This window comes from Octopus sinensis, linkage group LG1 (assembly GCF_006345805.1).
Source record: "Octopus sinensis linkage group LG1, ASM634580v1, whole genome shotgun sequence".
Taxonomy (NCBI): domain Eukaryota; kingdom Metazoa; phylum Mollusca; class Cephalopoda; order Octopoda; family Octopodidae; genus Octopus; species Octopus sinensis.
The window spans coordinates 107,873,507-107,897,862 of NC_042997.1; the positions used below are offsets into that span (position 1 = coordinate 107,873,507).

Consider the following 24,356-nt stretch of genomic DNA (forward strand, 5'->3'; position numbering starts at 1 on the left):
TAAAAAAAAACTGACAGAATTTTATGTTTATTACCAAATATATATATACTGTATCTGGTTGAAACTTAAAAAATTACTGTCAATACTAATGTTTGTATATCTATCTATCTATCTATCTATCTATCTATCTATCTATCTATCTATCTATCTATCTATCTATCTATCTATCTATCTATCTATCTATCTATCTATCTATCTGTCTGTCCGTCTGTCTGTCTCTATCTCTTTATCTACACGCGCGCGCGCACACGCACACATACACGCAAATGCACACATATAAATGTGTGTCTGCACCTGTATTTGTAACGTGAGTTGATCGAAGTGGTTCGGGTGTTCTATCGAATGAAATGCATTCAGTATCGTCCTCTCTCTATTTACTGAAGTCTTTCACTTTCATCTACCCGCCAACCCCGATCAAACAATCAGAAAAGTAAAGAAAAGTAAAGAAGTGACAGGTAAATCCCGTCTCAACCAAACAAATGTGTTAAGAAACATTATTTGGAATTATGAAATATAAATTGGACCAAGCATTGCTTCTTGTACTTTAAGCATTTCCTTAACAAATGACAACTCACTGAGTAGGGATAGCTGATGAGTCGAGAAGAAGGAGTACGAAGCATATGAATGATACTGCTTTTAGCTGGTTAGTGAACGATGAGTAGTGAGTAACGAGTAGTGAATACTCGATTGAACACCATATGCACTTTGCTTTATGACCAAATGTTATACGCCTCATGGAAGATACCTACCTACCTACCTACTTATCTATCTATCTATCTATCTATCTATCTATCTATCTATCTATCTATCTATCTATCTATCTATCCATCTATCTATTTGTATACGTATATTGTATGTATACGTATATATACATACATACATATGTATGTATATATATGTATATACAAGTATGTATATGTATATATATATATCTGTGTATATGCATATATGTATATATATGTATATATCTATATCTTTATATACGTATGTATGTCTGTCTATGTATATGCAGGCACGAAATTACGTTTGACCTGATCACTGATGAAAAGCTGGGGACCTTCTGTGTCTGTTTTTCGTTGGTTTGTGCATTTAACATACGTTTTTGAAACTCGTGTGTGTGTGTGTGTGTATGTGTGTGTGTATGTGTGTGTGTGTGTGTGTGTGTGTGTGTGGATACATACATACATACATTTATATATATATATATATATGTAGCATATGATAAGATGAAAGTGGAGAGTTTTAAGAGATAAACATCAATTTATTAACATATTGTGCATTCTCTGATACCTACAATATGTATATGTATGTACATATATATAATATGTATATATATATATATATATATATATATATATATATATATATATATATATATATATATATTATATATATATAATATATATATATATATATACATATATATATATACATACATATATATATGTATATATGCATATGTATGTATACATATCTATATCTATCTATCTATCTATCTATCTATCTATCTATCTATCTATCTATCTATCTCTCTCTCTCTCTCTCTCTCTATCTCTCTCTCTCTCTCTATAGGTATATACATATATGTGTGTGTGTATCCACACACACGCACACACACACACACACACACACACACACACACACACACACACACACACACACACCGTTTAATGATTAAGAGAAGAAAGAGGTTGTTAACCTTATACTCAGCGGATTCCTAAGTACTTGTGTAAAGCGATGGGTGTAAGATATTACAGTTAAAATCCTATAACGATTGGTTAAGAACATCTGTTGGGGAAATGGTAAATACCTGGCTTCTATTGGTTTGTGAAGCACTGACGTAGTAGAGAGCATGTCTTTGAAGAGGAGTGTTGTTGGCGGTGAAACGAATGATGAACGGATGTGGAAATTGTTTATGGCTTAAAATTAAACAAAGCAGTTTAGACTGAAATGATTTGAAAGTGAGTATGATCGTTACATCAGATAGAAACAGGAAAGCAACACATTTTGTTGTTGAATGAGTCAAGAATTTAGTGTTTCTGAGCTACCTTAAATAACCGTTTGTTAATTAAGCGTGAATCTCTCGTGTTACAAGAGAGATGAGAAATTTCAACAAAACCAGTCTTTAGGTATTAACAAAGTAAATTCACAGCGTTTGACGTTTTCTGTATTACAGTTCTATATTTAACGACAAACAAGATGAGGACAAATATCCGTCAAATGTAAATAATGTAAATAATGTTTTCTGTATTGCGCCGATGTTTGAAATTGGTAGTTTCATAAATTTCTCTGCCCGAGAAATTATGAAATAAAAATGAGAAAAAGTCGTTAGAGACATACTTTAGGCAATTAGTTTTCTAAATTTTGTAGAGATTTGTCAAAATATTTCGAAATTCTTGGCATCAAAACTTTCTGCACCCAAACTGCCCCTGTTAATGGTAGAATCTCTCGGATTTAGTCGCACCTAGAAATGAAGGTTTTCATAGATTTCTGCTGAATAACAGACAAGGATGAACACAAAGGTTCCTCAACTGTTTGATTTTTTTCAGTTATTTTTGCATAAATAACAGAAGGTAAAGAATGCTATCATTGAATCTACCGGAAGTTAAACAGTAGCTCCGCATAACAAAGACGCGCGCGTATGTATGTATGTATGAATGTATGTATGTATGTATGTATGTATGTATGTATGTATGTATGTATGCGTGCGTGCGTGTGTGTGTGGTGTGTGTGTGTGTAGGGATTCAGATAGAATCAGGTACTTGAAAAGATAAGCACCAGGAAGGGTTGGATCTATCTATCTATCTATCTATCTATCTATCTATCTATCTATCTATCTATCTATCTATCTATCTATCTATCTATCTATCTCTCTCTTTCTCTCTCGCTCTCTCTCTCTCTCTCTCTCTCTCTCTCTCTCTCTCTCTATATATATATATATATATATATATATATATGCTAACAGTCTTTGATCGAGTAATAGCTTGTACTCTCTCGGGAGCCACATTCAAAGTATTATTATATACTCTTCCTGTATGTGTGTATTTTACGAGGAAAAAAAACATGTAATAATTGAAGTAGAAAAAAAGGTCAATTTCATACACGAACTTCTGTTTGTTTATTATATGATAATAATAAGCGAGCTGTATGTATTATTTATATATCAATACAGTAATGGCAGTTATATAATACACAAGGCTTTGTTCAGCATGGAGCTGTAATGGAAGAAAATTTCCTAAAGTGCTGCACAGTGGGACTGAACCCAAGGCGACATGGTTGGAAAGCAAGCTTCTCAACCACACAGCCACGCCTATTAAGGAGAGATACATTTTGGAAAATATACTCCTTGATACAATATGCTTAACAAAAAGATGGGATGTTTATGGCGAGAAGACCTTTGATTTTAATATTTACTCGAGCAACGCAACAACTAACAATGCTACACCATTCAGGGTTTTCCAGAATTAATTGTTTCAATGAAATTGAGCAAATTTATAAAGAAACCTGAAAGAATTTTATGTTTATTACAAAAACATGTAGATTTATAAATCTTTCATGAAACTTTTATTGAAAATTTTCAACATGTCTGTATCCCTGCATACTTCTAATCTCCTCTTAGCATTGTGAAACATATTGTGAAGCATTTCAGGAGTTAGCTCCTGCACTGCTAACTGAATGTGTCCTTTAAGCTCAACTAAACTATTGCTCCATCTTGGGGATGGAGGTAACGAAAATGATTGCTGCCAAATTGAAAAAATCTGTCATGGACAAATAAGAGGGGTCCAACAGGAATGAAAATAAAATTATCGACAAAATTCAAAATTTATACCCTCTTAACACATATTAAACATGATAAACATAAATAAAAGTGAGTTTTAAAAAAATGCATCCGATTTCTCTCAATTCATCATTAATTCTGGGACACCCTGTGTTTACTCGTCCAACTAAATAGGGGAAGGAACATGCGGGGGGGGGGACTAATTGCAGGTGGCAAGAGTAGCTTCCGGAAGTGGTCACGGGGTCAAACTCAAATAGCTGTGAGTCACAACAACATTTTTTTTGTGTATGAACATTTTGCATTATATAGTTTAGACATGGATGACATGGATGACATAGAAAGCAGACATGCTGCCGAGCCACGCTGCGTTGCGCAGGATCGGAAACGTGAAACATCAACTCGGCACTTCCGGAGAATGGATGATTGGGTTTGTTCTGCCTTTACCCAGCTGCACACGCACACACATGCCCCGGTAGTGTGTGGGATGGTAAGATGCAGCATCAACAGGACGCGGACAAAAATTTTAATGTTCTTCTTATTTCCTCTGCCAAATTGGACAAAAAGGTTTTCGTGAAATATCATACGCTACTTATAATGCATAAGTAGCGTCAATATTTTATCGCCGGAAAATGGCCTAAAAAAATAGATAAAACCCAATGCAGTATATTCAAATATGCAAGATAATGCTCGGTCACGTAGAGCGAGAATGACATTCCCAAGAATGGAGCAGCCTGAATGTGAAACGATGCCCCATCCACCATATTCGCCGAATATTGTCTCATCTGATTATCATTTATTCTGCAATCTTCAAAATAATTTGGACGGAAAACATATGAATTCTGTAGACGAGGTCAGAGCAGTGCTGGAGGAGTATTTTTCGTCACGGACAAGTGAATTTTGGAAGAGAGGCCTTGCAAGTCTACCAGATAGATGGAAGAGCATTGGAGGAAATGAAGGAGAGTATATTTGAGATTAAAGAAGAATTTTGTTTATCTCAATTTTGAAAAATAAAAGAAGTATACGAAAACACTGCATTACTTATGGGATGTCCCCATATATATACAGTTGCGGCCAAAATGTTCAGAATGGCATTGTTTTCGTCAGAAAAGTAGATATAAGTTTTTATCAAAGTTGTTTTATATTCTATAATTTTCACAGACAATAAATACAATATTAATTGTTATTGTCTGAGATTTTAGTGTAATTTGAGAGGATAATACAAAAGTTATGGATGATTTAGTGATTTACTGCAAAACCCATAGCGGCCAAAATGATCAGAACGGTTGAAAAAAATAACAAAATAATCAAAAATGACAGAGAATACTGGAATTATTTAATATTTAGTGTGAAGCCCTTTAGCTTCAATCACACTCTGACATCTTCGACTGCATGAGGAAATTAAATTTTCAATTTCTTGCTGGGTGATCTTATTCCATTCTTCCTGAAGGGCATTCCATAATTGCTCAGTTGTTTTAGGATTTCTGGCTTTCGAACGTTCTCCTAGAATATTCCACACGTTTTCAATAGGATTGAGATCTGGGCTTTGAGCTGGCCAATCCATAACAATAACCTTTTCAGCCTTGAGGAAGTTCATGACCACCTTAGCCTTGTGACATGGGGTATTGTCCTGCATGAATATGGGTGGTCGCTTAGTTGAATTTCTCAGCACAGGCAAGACATGATCTTTTACAAGTTGTTTATAAACTCCTGCATTTAACTTTCCATGTAATCGCACCAAAGGGCCCACACCATCTCCAGATATCATTCCCCAAACCATGACACTTCCTCCACCGAATTTAACACTAGTCTTAAGGCATTTAGGCAACAATTTTTCACCTACTTTTCCCATCTGAGCCAAATAGCATAAACTTAGATTCATCACTGAAATGCACCGTTTGCCATTTTTCTTGAGACCACAACACATGTTCGGTTGCAAAGGTAAGACGACACTTTTTATTCTTGGAGCTAATCAGTGGCTTCACTGCAGGTGCTCTTGCTTGTAGGTCATGTTCAACTAAACGACGAGACACAGTTTTTCGAGATAAAGTTTTCTTCAATACAATGCTCATTTTCCGAGAAACAGCAGCAGCAGTTTTAAATCTGTCCTTTTTAACCAACTTTACCATAGCACGATCTTCTCTCTTGGTCGTTTTTCTTGGCCTACCTGTAAACTTTCTTGCTTCACACGAACCACAATCATCGTAGACCTTAAGAATACCGTGTACAACACTTTTTGACTTGTTAACAATCTTTGCAATAGATCCAATACTTAAATTATCCTTCCTTCGAAGCTTAATAATCTGCTGACGAATTGGTAACGGAGTAAGTGGCATTATATTAACAAAGTACACTGCAAATATTCTTACTAATTTAGTAAACGAACCGTCACGTAAACAAATTCAAAACATTAGAGTTCGCCGGTTAAATATACTAAAACACGTAGTAAAAGCAACCGTTCTGATCATTTTGGCCGCCATGGGTTTTGCAGTAAATCACTAAATCATCCATAACTTTTGTATTATCCTCTCAAATTACACCAAAATCTCAGGCAATAACAAATAATATCGTATTTATTGTCTGTGAAAATTATAGAATATAAAACAACTTTGATAAAAACTTATATCTACTTTTCTGACGAAAACAATGCCGTTCTGAACATTTTGGCCGCAACTGTATATATATATCACTGTCACTGTGATCACTGTGACCGACCAGGCTATCAGATGTTGCTACACATCGCTGGTCACAATGCGCTTCGCATTGTTTTAGCCTTCAAATGACGCCACCCCGCTGGCTAGGCAAGCAGGCCAGCAGAAGAAAGAGTGAAAGTTGTAGCGAAAGAGTACAGCAGGGATTGCCACCACCCCCTACCGGAGCCTCATGGGGCTTTGGGTGTTTTCGCTCAATAAACACTCACAACGCCCGGTCTGGGAATCGAAACCGCAAGTCCGCTGCCCTAACCACTGGGCCATTGCGCCTCCATATATATATATATATATATATATATATATATATATATATCGCAAAAAAAACCTCCAGGATCGCAAACTCCAATAACCTGGACCACCGCATACATAGAATCAATAGTAGAAAAATGAAGCAAGGAAAGGAGCTGTAATAGTTACAACCCTAAAGACACGATTAATACTGGCAATCAATTAAAAAATAACCGGTTGAAGCCTCGCAATAAAAGAGAGAGGGACACGACCAAAACGGGAATGGGGAAGAAATGAGAGGGCAGGTGACATAAAGATGCAAAAAAACTCCCAACAAATGCACATGCAGTGATAAAGCAAAATGTCCTTTGGAGAACCTATGTCGAAACGTTGTGTACAAATGTACTGTGAACACCAGAGGAGGCCCGTGTGTGTATATAAGAGCATCAGCTGATTTTAAAAAAAAAGTTGTAATCGAAACCACATCGCCAGCTTCAACAGGGTTAACAAAAGACACTCAGTATCATTAGCAGATTTGTAAAGAATCTAAAAGAGAATAAGATAAAATATGATTTGACTTGGTCGATAATGCATGCACACCCATACAATACCTTTTCCAATAAGTGCGGACAATACTCGGAAGAATCGTTATGCGTATTGTTTAGCAAGGAAAACATTATTTACAGATTTTCAGGTCAATTAATCAGATGCCTATACATGAATAAATGTACTTTTACACAATGTAATTGAAACAATTTATTAACTAATCCATCACGGACTACCTAACAGCTATCTAACCAAATCTCTTCCCAAGTAGAAATATTCTGGTATAAACGTTATGAACATGCGCCACAGCATTACCTCGTGGACCTATTATATTGTTTAAAGTAAATATTATACAAATGCATGCAGGACATGCATTTGCAATTGTCCCAAAGTACCCCGTCCCCGCAAATTTCAGGCCTTGTTCCTAAAGTATGTAGGATTATTATTATTATTATTGTTCTTGTGATTTGTTTGCTTTTAGTTTTCATGAATGGGAATCGAAATGAAATTGAAATGAATTGAATATGGCAATAATCCGAAAACATCCTTGATACTTTCAGGCGAATGTCTTAAATGTATCAGTGAATGTCTGGGAATTGTCGTTCGCCTAGTTGCTTCAGTTTTTCCCTGTAGAATATAATGCCTACAACGTAATTGATAGGCCAGCGTAACCTGTTGGTTTAGATTTCTGCTGGAAGAAACACTTCTCTAAAAAAGGTTTCTTATTTCGGTGCAGGGAAAGCGGTGTTAGTCGATTATATCGACCCCAGAACTTGCCTTGGTGCTTTATTTCTTTCGACCATGAAAAAATGAAAGAAAACGTTGGCCTTGACGGAATTCGAACACAGAACGTCAAGTGCTGAAGCAAATACATTCTCATGATAGCTGTTAGTTCACCTAATCCATAGAATCCCAGCATGAAAAACATTCAACAAAGTGGGCGCGAAACCACGAACCAAAGGAGCTTCTCGATAAGGCGGCGCCATCTTCTAGAAAAAGCAGCTAAACCTTCCGCAAGTCACATCTTGCAAAAGCCCAAACTGTTTCAGACCCTCCAAGACAGGGGCTAAAATGTTTTTAAAATTCAATTTCAGTAATTTTACAACTTTGAGGTTAAAAGTAAAACAAAGGATGAGATGGTTATTAAAACAGTGAGGGTGGGTGGTTGACATATTGTTCCAGGGAAGAAGTATCAAAGAAAGTGTTTCAGGACAGTAACTGGAGAGTAACGAAGAGAGTCCGTTGTAGGATAGAGGTTAGGTCTACCTTGGTTTACCTTTCACTGAAGAGTCGAAAAGTTTTTAAGAGTAAATGAAAAAAAAAAAAACTAACGAAAGCAATGGTAAATTCTAATATGATGGTCATGCTGCCGCAATGCCACATCCTGCTGGGTGGACATGGCTTAACGTGTCTTATTTTTCAGTCGTAATCTGCAAAATCTGAATAAATATATATCAAATAAGCGCAAGAGTCTGACTGGTTCATTTGCTTCTGAGTTACATCCTCGGTCCAACACCACTTGACATAGATCGTAACAAGATAGTTGAGTACTCTCTGACATCAGGAAGCTTTTCAATACACAGAGCAGTCAACAAATTACATCCTAATTGGTTTAAAATGTCACATTTACTAGAAAAATGGGTTGTTGTTATTGTTGCTGCTGTTGTTGTTGCTGTTGTTGATATATCTGTTGAAAGGTATTCTCAGTATATTTTGTAGTAGTAACTCGTTAAGTGTACAAATGTCACTGAATACGCACTTGATTTCACAAAACAATCCGGTTGACTAACAGCAGAAAGGGAATTATATTTATCTTATTGCGTTGTTGGTCCGTATGTTTCCTAAACCAACCAAGCAATTGAAAAGACAAGAAAAAACATGGGTTACACAATTTTAGCAATTAAAGTAATTCGCCATTGAACAAAAGCAGAAGTCACTCATTCACTTTCAACAACGATAATAATAGTAATAAACACACAACGAATAAATAACCTAGGGATCGTTGAAACCGGTCACTATTAAAGTTCATGCCGACATGTATTACGCCTTGTCACAACAAATAATTTATGAGTTCTTAGACAAAGTATCGTATATCACATGTCATGATATCCACCGATCAGAGACTTTACAATAACCAGTTTGCTTACTCGGGTTTCTGTGAACAATTACCACCAAGGTGGACTTAGCTATTTCATTTTAAATGTGAAATTTATGCTCTTGAAAAAAGGTAATGAACGTCACAACTTCTTATAGTTTTCGACTGAGTAAATCTGAGGTTAGGGTTTCGATCCACAGAAAATTCTTCTTCTTCTTCTTCTTCTTCTTCTTCTTCTTCTTCTTCTTCTTCTTCTTCTTCTTCTTCTTCTTCTTCTTCTTCTTCTTCTTCTTCTTCTTCTTCTTCTTCTTCTTCTTCTTCTTCTTCTTCTTCTTCTTCTTCTTCTTCTTCTTCTTCTTCTTCTTCTCTTCTTCTTCTTCTTCTTCTTCTTCTTCTTCTTCTTCTTCTTCTTCTTCTTCTTCTAAAAGTGTTGTCTCATGCAATGTCGTAATGCTGCGACAGATTCCAAAATGTTTGATAGGTTAAGCTATCACGAGCTTGCTTCCTTCCTGAATCGAAATCTTGAACTTAAACAAGATTACTAAACTGTCTAAGAGTGATAAAATGTTCTGGAAAGGACCCTAATAGCAGGGACATGACACAACTTCGTGACGTGAAGGAGACGACAAATAAAATATTGATTTGTGGCAGGTTAGAGTCTTTCAATGAAATAGTAACCATTTCTGGCATTTCAGTGGTGCCAAGTCATGCAACGAAAGGCCAAGCTTAAATTAGATCTTGTAAAATCTAACTTGGCAGTTAATTCTTTTTTTCTATTCAGCGATTTACTTCTACAGTCGGGTATGGAAAATTGTATCAAGGATGGCGAATAGCAGATACGGCAGAGAGACGGTGGACGAAAGACGCAATTGGTAGACGTGCAAACACACATTGATAGACGTACACACAGACACACGTACACATATACATACATATATATATATATATATATATATAATATATATATATATATATATATATATATATATATATATATTATATATATATATATATATATAATATATATATATATATATAACACATACACATATTTATATGTATACACACAAACTCATACATACGTTTGTATCCATATGTATTATCACAGCTGCACATGTATGTACATATACCACGCATACATACACACATACATGCATATACACATACATACAAACATACATACACACATACATACATACACACGTACATACATACATACATACATACATACATACATACATACATACATACATACATATATTTATATAATTAAATGAGTGTGATCTTCAAGTATGAAAGAGGAATTAGATAAGGATTAGGAGTTAAAATGTAGATTTATAAGGTTATTAGGGATTACCTAAGGGGTATTGTGGAAATATACTGTGTGGTTATTTAGGCATTTGGGTTTGTGGTAGAATTTGAATGTGTGAAAAGAGCGGTGGTTGAATGTGCTTAGGGCCCCATTATGTTTATTTAGCAGTGTTGAAGAGTTGTGCTCCAATATGTGAAGTGCCTCCTTCAGGCAAAACTTGCAGGTTGGTAGGGAAGCCCTGAATCCAATATGGACCCTGGCAAAGTATAGGGTATATTTTTATTTTTGAGATGATGTATGTGACTGGCAAGTGTTGTAGATTCACAATGTTTATCGTATCTAAAAGAATGGAGGTGAGCGGCATATCATTGCTTAAAATATATGGTTGATCCTATGTATACGGCTGTAGAGTTGTGTTGTGTGTTAAGGACAGTGCATTTGTAAATTACATTAATTTCTGCAATGGGTTTGCAAGGGGCAGATGGCTCCAGGACGGCAGTTACAAGTGGGTGGATTTTGGGGATTGTTTTCAGGAATGGAGGAAGTAATATTGTCGGAGGAGAGGTTAGAGAAGGGGGTAGAAAGGTCTGAACTATTAATATTATAGTTTCATTAATACTAATATATTATTACTATCATTGATATTTATTACTTTTGTTGTTATTAATTGTATTATTTGTAAGAGTGGTAGAGATTGTGGTGGTGTTTTGGGTAGTGTCAGTAGGATGGGTTGGGTTGTGGTTGTGGTCTAATGTAAGGGTTTCTGTGCTGGAGCTGTGTGCGTGTTGAGCGTTCGTGTAACTAGAGTTGTAATTATGTGAGTTTTGATAGTAGAGAGAAAGCTTTTGTTCATTAGAGGCTGCTATGATAGGTTCGAAGTTGGGTGGGGCAGAATGGGATAGTTTCAGGGTGGACCTATTAAAGATATAATGATATTTATGCTGACGAGGGAAGTTGGAGTCCAGTGTTTTAAAGAAGGATTTAGCTAAGTTTATAACGTTAAGTGAGAAGGAGGGGTGTGTACCACAGAATAGAGCGTCCTCCGTTTTCTTTAGAGTGTCTTGCACTGTCTCTGATGAAGGGATGTATAAAATGTCCCGGAAACAGCTGTAACATCTCTTTATACTAATTTTATAAATGTTCTGAAAACTTTCACAGCCTTAGATTTTTTAAATCTCATTCTGTTAATTTATATATATATATATATATATATATATATATATATATATATATATATATAAATTAGAAAAAAAAAACCTTTTATCAATTGAATAATGAAAAATTAAATTATACCATTTAGAAAAATTACATATTATAGAAAGATTAAATATAAGATAAAACATTAAGTAATATGCAAAATAGTAAATAAACCGTATATATTTGGTAGAATTTATATATATATATATATATATATATATATATATATATATATATTATATATATATATATATATATTCTAATTATATATATATATTATATTTTGGGAAATTTAATTTCGTATTTCTAAATTGAATTTTCAAAATAAGCAACAGGACATCAAGAAGTGATGCAGTACGACCGTTTTAAGCGATTCCATTTAATTGCACAATGCAATCATTACATGAATTTAAATGTATTTAAATTGATGTAGTGATTGCATTGTTCAATCAAATGGAGCCGCTTAAAACGGTTGTACTGCGTCACCTTTCGATATCCTGTTGCTTAAGTTGTATGGATAATAGCATAAGCGGTGCTAGTCAGCACCCTCCGCCATTTTTATAACTTCTATTAATTTTGCTTTTAGGTTCTAATTGCTAATAAGCCGCCCTTTTAATTTGTTGTTTACACTTTAGCCGTTTTGAAAATCAGCACATGATTTCAACGGATTTTCTTATAAGATTGACAAAGGAAGCCGAGTTTAACCCTAGGCGTTAAGATCCGCTGATGAGAATTAAGATGGTCCACATCAAAATTCGAAATCGCTATAGAACTATGTACGCTAGGGACTTACCTCCCTTTGTGAATCATTAAGTATATCGCTTTAGTGGCTTTAGAGTTAATTGAACTCTTATTTTAGCATAAGGGGTGCTAATCAGCACCCCCATCGCTTTAGTGACCTCTTTTAATTTATATACTACTACTACTACTACTACTACTACTACTACTACTACTACTACTACTACTACTACTACTACTAATGATAATAATAATAATAATAATATAATAATAATAATAATAATAATAATAATATAATAATAATAATAATAAATGCCCTGATGCAGTACCAGGAAGTGGCTCTCATGGTTTCTGGTCTTAACTGATTGGAAGTGTTATCATGTACATTATTTTGTCTTGGTATAGAAGATGGGTTACAGCAAATATTCTGCTCAGTACCACAGATTTGCTTGTCAGTTGTTTGACCTTAACCAGCTGACCATGTCCCTTTGTGGCTGACGATATGTGAATCTCTGATCACGAGAAGTAGTGGGGGAGCATCATAGCCATGTGTTGAGAGGGATTCTTTGGGTTTTGAATAATTCACCTCTGGAAACATGGGTGCTTCGTTCAACATCCTTAAACGACTCTTATTCAGGGACCTGTTGAGTTACTCGACCAGAAGAAAAATGAGAAAGTATCGTTCGGTTTGCTGAGTGGAAAGTAAAAAAACGTCTAATGGAGGCGATGGAGGTGTTTACTTACTGTTTGTAAAACAAAAGTCAGCGAGGCTATTCTCCGGATATACTTGTGGAAGCGGAGTTCCAGGTACTGAAATGGAGAACAAAAATCAAGAATTATTATGAATAACAATGTTAGCCCCCGCCCCCTTCAATGAATCATCCCTCAGCCCGCTTTCGGTGATCCCTGGGGGAAGAAGCAGTAAGAGTCATAAATATCTAACCAAGCTGTACCAAATACACTTTCGTTTGAAATAGGAGATACTAAATATACAAACTTATATCAGAGAATCAGACGTTGAATGGGTAGATTTCAGTCGGTTGGATTAATTCCAGGAGGATATCAGTGCTACTGGTTTTATAAGCTTCAGAAAGATGAAATAGGAAATCTACAACAGTTGGATTTTAAAACAACAAAACAGTATAAAACAACTTGGAAGATACTCGTGTCTCTGCCAATTCGCTCAGGCTTTAAATAATATTATTATTGTGCATGCCGGGCAAAAGGCTGAGCAACATTTCGGCTGTCGTTGCGCTCTGAGTTGAAATTCCTCCGAGGTCGACTTTGCCTTTCATCCTTTCGGGATCGATAAATTAAGTACCAGTTGCGTACTGGGGTCGATCTAATCGACTAGCTCCTCCCCCTATATTTTGGGTCTTGTGCCTAGTGTAGAAAGGAATATTATTATTGTTCTAAGGCGGCGAGCAGGCCGAATCGTTAGCATGCCGGGCAAAAGGCTTTGCCCTCTGAGCTCAAATCCAGTTGAGGTCGACTTAGCCTTTCATCCTTTCGGGAGTCCATCAAACTTGTGTCAGTCAAATAATGGGGTCAATATAATCAACTTTCCCACCTCAAAAAGTACTGGCCTTGTTTCAAAATTTGAAACCGTTATTAGTTAACACGAATATATATTTCTATTCTTTAATTCTTTCCTTCTTTCTACCAGCCCTTTCACACTTCGTTCATTCCACTCTTCGTTCTTTCCTTCCCCCTCTCTCACATTTCCTGGCCTTCTCTTCATGCCCACTTTCCCCCTCTTTCACTTCACTGTGTTTCATTTTTTCTCGCCCCTCCTTAATTCTTCTATCCCTCTGCCTCTCTCTCTTCTCTCCCTACGTCACCGGTGTTCGGCCAGGCATGACCTTTCTTTCTTGGTTCGACTACCATCCGTGCAACATCTATATTTCTCCCCTTGCCTATTAAATTTATGTTCCTGCCGTAAGGCTTTACTTCCACACACGCCAGCTTGACTTGATTCGTCCTTAGTCGAAAGACACCTGTTGTTATTGCATTTGTATTTATGTAACATTTCTCTGTTTTTTCCGTCTTTGTTTTCGTATATATACGCTGCTTTCTTCCAAGGAATCTTATGCTCTTAGCTTAGTTTTTCCTTGGGGCTGGCCAGATTGGCGCAATCTCGAGTATAATCAGTCAAAATTGCAAAGATAATCTGGAACTCGACTGAGGATAGAAAACTCCGAATGACTTGTCCTTGTTTTCTTTGTATCGTCTGTCTGGATGTTTTGCGTTCCTGTCCCATTTTTGTATTTTTTATATATAAAATATAGCGGCGTAGTACACTTTGGTCTCATATATATATATAAATATGTTCTGATTTCACCTGACTCAGTCACCTTACCTAAAGGTTAAAGAAGCTCAGTTCCTCAAGTGTAAATTGAAGAGAGTTTATATATACATATACTATCAATAATAAAATGAATAATAACAAAAATAATATTGGTATCCATCAAGCAAAAGCCGATAAATGGCAATTCCAAAATGCTATAATTCATTTATATTTATAGGCTCAGGAGTGGCTGTGTGGTAAGAAGTTTGTTACCCATCCGCATGTCTCTGGGTTTAGTCTCACTGAGTGAAACATTAGGCAAGTACCTTCTACTATAGCCTCGGTTCGACCAAATCCATGTGAGTGGATTTGATAGATGGAAACTGAAAGAAGCCCGTCGTATATATATATATATATATATATATATATATATATATATAGAGAGAGAGAGAGAGAGAGCGGTTGTATACTGTCAACTTAACGTGACAGTCCCGTAAAGGAATCACACCACCGCTTTTTAGCCCTAGGAAGCATCGACGTTTCCTGTCGGCTTTGACACATTTCCTGTGTCCTTATGTTTAGGAAGAGGAGACAAGCACCCCCAACAGCTAGGCCTGCATCGAGACACATGCATGTTTCTGAGTCTTGCTCATCATCAGTCTGGAGTAGCAGGGCCTGCTAGCTGAAGATGATTGTAAAGCCTTCGCAAACATATATATTTTCAGTGAAGTTTATTCACTGATCACCTAAATTAGAAATATTAATTTCTAAATATCATTTAGAACTTTAATATTTTAATTATATATATATAATATATATATATATGTATATGTGTATATGTATATATATATATATATATATATATATATATATATATATATATATATATATGTATATGTATATGTATATCTATCTTCTTTCTATATGTATAGCATGTATATATATATATATATATATATATATATATATATAACAATTTAGGAGTGACCTTAACAGGCCATTCGTCCACCAGAAAGAGCAGCCATAACTCACACCGCCAAGTAGTAGTAATTCAGAAATTAGGTGAAAATTTAAAAACATTTACCCTAATTCATCTTTTAGACGATGCATCGTTTCTGTGTTATTAATGATTAAATTAGCTTAATTAAATTAAATTAAGCCAATCTACCATAGGTCACACTTCATCAGTAAAAAACCTGGGAGAGACAAATATACACGAGGCGTCTGTATCGATGCCTCCGGAATATCTGTCTTAAAATTTTCAAGACCGACGTATTCGCGCCAAACTTATCAGCAGTAAATATAAACTGCCGATTCAATCTCAGAATTATTCAGAAAATTATCAATTAGTCAATTTAGGGTAGCAAAAAGTTCAATAGAAATTTATCGCTACCAGCGGCCTAGTGAAAAGAGAAAATAGTCAAAGACTAAATATATAAATATAACAATTTAGGAGTGACCTTAACAGGCCATTCGTCCACCAGAAAGAGCAGCCATAACTCACACCGCCAAGTAGTAGTAATTCAGAAATTAGGTGAAAATTTAAAAACATTTACCCTAATTCATCTTTTAGGACGATGCATCGTTTCTGTGTTATTAATGATTAAATTAGCTTAATTAAATTAAATTAAGCCAATCTACCATAGGTCACACTTCATCAGTAAAAACCTGGGAGAGACAAATATATATATATATATATATATATATATGTATATATATGTATATATATGTTTTGTGTGTGTTGTGTGTATGTATGCATGTATGTGTTTGTATATGTTTGTGTGCCTGTGTTTGTTTCTCCCAGCATCGCTTGACAGCCGATGGTAGTTTGTTTATGTCCCCGTAACTTAGCGGTTCGCCAATAGAGACTGATAGAATAAGTACTAGGCTTACAAAGAATAAGTCCTGGGGGCGATTTGCTCGACTAAAAGGCGATGCTCCAGCATGGCCGCAGTCATATGACTGAAACAAGTAAAAGAATAAAAGTATAAAAGAATATATATATATAATATATATATATATATATATATATATATATATATATATATTATATATATATAGTATACTATATATATATATATATGTATACATATATACATACACCTATACTTACTATATATATTATATATATATATATAATATATATATATATATATAAAACCAAGATAAGAAAATGGAGAAATACATCTAATCAAAATCAATTATCGGAACATATATATGTTTACTAATTTAGATTATTTATTTACATTATTATGTATATGTTTATTTTTATATTTACAGGAGTGTGAGTATATGCACTCATATGTATATGTATATCTCCGAAGAGGCCTTATGATACTTTTGTAAATGTCTCATTTATATCCATATATTGACCTACCATAAAAGGCTAATATTGGTAAAATGAGACATACTTATCTACATGGCCGAAACAGCTGTAAGATGTAATCTATACTTATATTTATATTTCCTTATATTTATATTCTCTTTTTTATATATATTCTACTTATTATACAACATTACTCTTTTATGTACACTTTTTTATGTACATTCCTTTATGTACACTGATTTGTTCTGTTTTTTTTTATGTTTAACCCTACAATCTCTTATGTGGTGGTTTAATAAAGTATGTGATTGAGTATTATCTGATAATTGATATTTGATTTAGATGTATTTCTCCATTTTCTTATCTTGTATTAGTAATTTGTGGTAAATCATTTTACCTTTGCCCATATAATAGAGTAAATGAATTGATTGCATCGCAATCCTTAACATTTATATATTAACTTTGTTGGGTACTTCACTAGCAGTATATTGGATATATGTTATCCCATAGAGGGTTGCATTTACAATCCCTATCTCAATTTGTATATATATATATATATATATATAATATATATATATATATATATATATATGCATATGTGGGCACAGGACGTCACGAAACATGTACAAAAAATACGAAGCACGAGCACATGGAACATGAGCTATTCTTTCGAACAACGAATGACACAAAAGGAAAACGAAACAAACAACATAAAGAACGACCCTTCATCAGTTGTTGGTTTTTTTTTGTCTCCTATTTCGAGCATTTAACAACAATATACGCTTTCGATAAAACAGTTTCTTCCGCAAGGCAAAATAAATAAAATTTGGGATTTTGCGGAGGGTCAAAATTTGTAACAAAAACAGGACAGTGAAAACAAACAGGAAGGGCTGCTAAGCCTAAACATGGCTGTGGTGGCGAAAGCGTAAATCAAGCTAGGACAGCCGACAAAGAAGAACACGTCTTCGTTGTTCCAGCTACAACGGAGAGAAAGAAAGATGCTCAGATGGGAGCGACGTATGTAAAGGGGAAGGAGTGAGGGAGAGAGAATGACAGAGTAATAGGATAGAATAGTGGAAGAAGAGGAGGTAAAAGAATGAGGGAGAGAAAAAGAGAGAAAAACGAAGGAGTAAAAAGATCGTATAGAGTGCGCATCAGAATTATTAAGATAAAACTTACTTGCAAGAGGATGCATGGCGTTCAATCATATGATAATAATAATAATAATAATAATATAATAATAATAATAATAATAATAATAATAAAAAAAAAAATATATTTATACATATGCATATATACATACATCTATACGATATATATATACACACACACACATATATATATATATATATATATATATATATATATATATATATATATATGTGCATATGTGGACACAGGACATCAAGAAAGGTACAAAAAAAAAGTACAAAGCACGAGTACATGGAACATGAACTATTCTTTCGAACAACGAAAGACACAAATGGAAAGCAAAACAAACAACGTAAAGAACCTCTCTTCATCTGTTGTTGGCTGTTTTTCTAGTCTCGCATTTCGAGCATTTAACAACAATATACGCTTTCGATAAAACAGTTGCTCCCGCAAGAGACGACGTATTGATGACGCAGTCAATGTGGTAGAGTATCTTATGTATTTTATTTTCAGAAGAAAAAGGTCGGAAGATCTCTGAAATTTTAGTCGCTTTCGAAAGACTGTAAAATACTTTTGGTTTTGCTAGAGTTAAATATATATTTTAGTTATTTGGTGGGTGAAGCATTGTGGTTGCGAAGTAGAAGTGATTTAGTACTGTATCATGCGTAGGATAATTTATTTGCGGGGAGAAAGAAGATGTAGTAGATTAAGGAAAGGAAGGGAAAAGAGAATGAGAAGAAAGAAGAAAAGAAGGAAGGAGTTAAACAGGTAGGGGTGGTGGTAGAGGTGGAAAAAATAAGGCAGGTAAATGCAATTCTTTGTTAGTTTTGTTGAATCAAGGTAGCTGGCTTCTATTTCAGCTGGTTCTCTTTAGTCCAGGGTAATAAATAATGACTGCATAAGCAAACGCTAGACTGGTTTGTGATGATACAATGAGACTTAGAATGTTTTGATATCTTGGCATCTTGGACAGTCGCCACAGCTTACAGCAAAGTCTTTTTACTCGAAAATCTGTGACGTATATGAATTGCCTACATAGAAACTTGGCAGCTTCACGAGTCTGAGAAACACGGGTCAGCAGTTTCTTCCCGATCAACCTTTATTGCGATCAAATGCTTGTGCTGTACATTAGCCCATTCCTTCAATCAATGTTGCTTCTACTGGTGCACAGTGTGCCACACGCCAGGTGTCGCAGTGATCGTAGATGGAGTGTTTTGCTCAAAAACACAATGGTCCGGGAATCGAACCCATGATCTCGTGATCGTGTGTATAACACCCTAACCGGTAGGCCAGCGCTCTCACACATACATACATACATACATACATACATACATACATACATGCATACATACATACATACATACGTACATACACACGTACATACACACATACATACATACATACATACATACATACATACATACATACATACATACATACATACATACATACATACATACATACATACATGATGGCTGCCTCCTCGTTATCGAAGCTTAACTGTTATTGGTGCTGTGATCGAATGTGACTTTTTAGCCCAGCTAAAGATCTACAATGTCTTGTACAGAATTGGCAGCTAAAACCTTTACCGGCAATAGCCGGCTGTAGTTGTAACTGGGCTTCATGTACCTTTGCATGTCATTTAAGTCCTCCTGCCCAATTACACTATCTTCCACATGCCTGACAGATATGATTAGTACGGTGTGTAACACCACCACCAGTGGCCAGGTTGTCCCATACATACATACATACATACATACAGTCGCGCGCGCACGTATCACATACACATATTCTTTTGGTAGTCTCTCGAGTTCATGGAAGACGATTCCGTCATTTCTTGCTGGATAATTTGTACAGATAAATTGTTTAAAGTGAACAAATAACTGTGTTGTGTATTAGCCATCGATATTGTCTGAACAGCTGCGCAGTTTACCGCTCATCAGATGTCGAAGTGATCGCACAGCATCGTGAAATGGTGTCTTGTTCAAGAACACAACACACTACCCGCTCCAGCTACCGAAACCATGGTCTCGCGATCTAAAGTGCAACGTTCTAACCACTAGACTACGCACACACATGCACACACCGCACTCACACACTCACAAATACACGCACAAACACACACGTACATATGTCCCCCCCCTCCTCCCATCCTTCTTGATCACCTTTACAAATAGAAACATAAACGAGACCATCACTACAACTGCAACGACACACCACCACTACCACCACCACCACCACCACCGCCGCTGCCGCCGCCATCCCCACCATCACCCCTATCCCCTCCCCCATCACTTCACACCCACCATAATCACCATCTTGCTACTCATTTACATTCACAATACCGCAACACCTTCACCGCCGCTGCCTCCACCACTCTCACACCTTCGCCACCACCATTCTTACACATCCTCTTCTTCCCTCTTCCCCCACCCTTCACTCCCACAGCATCAACAACGTTATTCAATCTGCCAGGTTCAGAATCACATGAAACATTTCAGAGACACCCATCCCGTTTGTTCAGACATTCCTCTCCAAACTTTTCTTAAGTATCTTTTCATACCGTTTTGACATTAGGCTTCACACGTTGACACACAACACCTTAATTGCCAACAGCTACACACACACACACACACACACCACACGCTCGCATTTACCTGAAACAGCAATATTTACTATTGCTTAGGTTCTTTGTTTAACTAAAGTATCTTAATTAAAGTTTGGATTCCTCTTGAATATTCAGGCAGACAGCTTGTGATGTCCCTCCCCCCCCCACCAAATGGAACACTTAGCTGGACCGAGGAAATATGTGTCATAATGCAGGCGATCAAAAGAGCTTTTGACAAAATCTAGAACAATGAAGTGGCGTTCCAAGATGGAATAGATACACGAGAACAAGAGAGTTGGCAGCAAAGGTGATGTATAAATGTGTCAGTCTTGCTATATTTAAAGTGAGACATTGTGGAAGGAGACCAGCGCCAGTAACGAGATGGATGTCTCAACATTTGGTAGAATTTATTTGACAGCCAGCTTGAACAGTCGTTTTGTTTAGGATGAAGCCTTCATCACGTAACTGAAATCACAGCCTATTCTCTTCAAAAAGAAGGAAGGACAAACAGGCTGAGTAGTCCTAGCAAACAATATGTGTCAAAGATGGAATAGTCACAGCAGGAAGATTTTTCATCATCGATTACTTCTTCAAAGAATGGCAACAATCACACGGAGATATTTCAACAAAATATAAGGATTTTAGTGAGAAAGAAGTTCATAAAAATATAAAATGTTGCAATTCTGAAAAGATTCATAGCAAGATTGTGGCGAAGAGGGACTGAAACGGAAACTTTTTTATATGATCGAGTAATGAAGGATCAGATCATGGAATATGGTCACATCTCTTGTCTGAGGCCTCAAAAGTTCAAGAGCCAGTGATGGGCACAGAAAATCAGGGTTATGACAAGGGCATCATTCTTTTTGATTTTCTGGAATATGGTTGTACCATCAACAGCAAGAAGTACACTGTGGCTTTCGAAAAGTTTAGAGAAGTCATTAAGAAGAAACCGAAAAAAGAATCTGTAAGCGTTCCACATTCACCATTTCATTGAGTGAAGGAACGCGTTTGGTGGCAAATCATTCAATCGGTAAATTGGGATGGTTATTGTTTCCCATTCATTGACTCTATAAATCAGATCTGGCACCCTCCGACTTTCCGCTCGGTCCGGACTTCGATGACAGATACAAGATGGAGGGGCTTTTGAATCAGTGGATCCGACAATGAACGCCTAATTTTTTTTCAGGAGGATCTAGAAGTTGGGTTCAATGATGACGTAAATAAATCACTTGTGACGGAGACTGCTTTGAGTTGTACATTTGTAAAGAGGAAGAATTACTCCATCAACATGTGTAATTTGAATGACTTATGTCAGTTAAAAAAAAGTAGTGCCTAGTTTGGCGTTACTTTCGGTACAGCTCGTAGCTCTTGTGTTTAAAGAATGTTACTTCTAACGAGTTTTTACTAGAAATTTACATTTTGAATTTGTTGAAATTAATAAACCGTGTTTTGCTTTCTGTCAACCACAAACGTATAGAAACAGATCTACTTAAGGAAATATCTTTTCCATCATTCTGCTGTGAAGTGAATTCACGTGTTTGTTATATGCAATTTGGTCTGGGTAAAAATATATGTGTCTCTATATATGTATGTATGTATGTATGTATGTATGTATGTATGTATGTATGTATGTATGTATGTATGTATGTATGTATGTATGTATGTATTTACGTCATCATTGAACCCAAGTTCTAAATCCTCCTGAAAAAACATCAGACGTACATTGTCGGATCCACTGGTTCAAAAGTACCTCCATCTTCTGATCTTAATCATTTAAATTCTTCCTCTGACGAAGGAGCTGGTTTCTAACAAAGATACAAAATTCCATCTTTGGAATGATGATAACAAAAACAATGTCACATTTTAAACCAGAGAAAAGTCTTGCATAGTTTTACTGTTCCGTTTACAGATTGTATTTGTAATGTGCGAATCAGTTGGTTGATTTCTTCTTCTGAAAATGCAAGCTTATCCAAACTAACAGTTAGGCATTTGCATACAAAACCAAGTGCTCCGGTTATTATTGGAATAAATGTAAATTTGTAGTATGGATATAGAAGCTGGAGCTTTCGAAACAGTTGTCCATAGTTATCTTCTGTCTCTTTGATTTTCAAAGAGACACTCACATCAACAGGACAGCTGATCTCCATGACGGTACATATCTTTTCCTTGTCTGTCCCAAAACAACAACATCTCAGCTTGTTCTGCTTTACACGTGACTGATGTTTTGATGGGAATGTTCCACCAGTATTCCTTGTGCTGGTTTTTGCGTGCGCATTCAATAACATGGGGAATCTCTATATTTATTCCAGGACAGTCGTTTTTCCGGATGGAATTGTATATTGTTTTTGAGACAGTGGGCAGCTGCTTCTCACATGTGTGATGTCTTACACAGAAATATGACATAATCAATAGTTACGGTTGCATCTTGCAACTCCAAGGGCTTCACTGTCTCTTTTGTCGCTTAGGTATTTAGTAGAAATCTGTTCTTGGATTGTAGATGCATAGCCTTCGAGGTGTTATGTGATGGAGTAGTCACGAGTCCATGAGAGGCTTCGCTTCAATCCAATGTTACTATCTTCTTCAAGTCATCGAGAAACATACCTATGCATGTCCTTTTTTGGTATGCTGAGCGTTTCATTTCCAGCTCTTATCTGAGGTTTGCTAGTCCGGCTGATTTGGGGTTGTATAGCAGGTCATCAGGAAGAGAATACTTCCTGAGGAACCCACTTCCAACATGCAGGATATTTTTGTCTCAAGCCCCTAACTCCTTTATCTCTTCTCAGGTAGAGCCTGCATGCATGTATGTATGTGTGTGATGTATGTATGTATGTATGTATGTATGTATGTATGTATGTATGTATGCATGCATGTATGCATGTATGTATGTATGTATGTATGTATGTATGTATGTATGTATGCATGCATGTATGTATGTATGTATGTATGTATGTATGTATGTATGTATGTATGTATGTATGTATGTATGTATGTATGTATGAGTGTGTGTATGTATGCATATATGTATGTATACATGCATGTGTGTATGAGCGTGTGTGTGTATGTATGTACACAAACACATATAGATATCAATTTTTCCCTGAGGAGATTTTACTCTGAAGAGATTTTTACATTTTAAACTCAAATGTCTGTTTCTGCTTTAATGAGTTCTGGCGTAATGTTAAAGAGAGCGGTCCAGTATGTGTGTATATAATATATTATATATATATATACACACATACAGCTAGTCGTAAAATCTGAAGAAGAGATCAGGGTAGTAGATATACTAACAAGTAAATTTTACCACCAAATCAAAGTGGCTGTACCATGTTACTGCTAGTTTAACCCCAGGCAGACCTTCCGCCAGTTGGTTGTTGGTGTGACACT

The 24,356-nt window shown here is 35.8% G+C and overlaps 1 protein-coding gene across 1 annotated transcript in view; it reads right to left on the minus strand.

Moving 5' to 3' along the window:
* The window catches only part of LOC115218890 (sodium-dependent multivitamin transporter), a 108,693-nt gene that overhangs the window by 70,557 nt on the left and 13,780 nt on the right, over nt 1–24,356 (minus strand). The window contains exon 2 of the mRNA XM_029788889.2: nt 13,347–13,412. Coding sequence (XP_029644749.1) covers nt 13,347–13,412 — 66 coding nt within the window. The remainder of the gene's footprint in view (nt 1–13,346; nt 13,413–24,356) is intronic.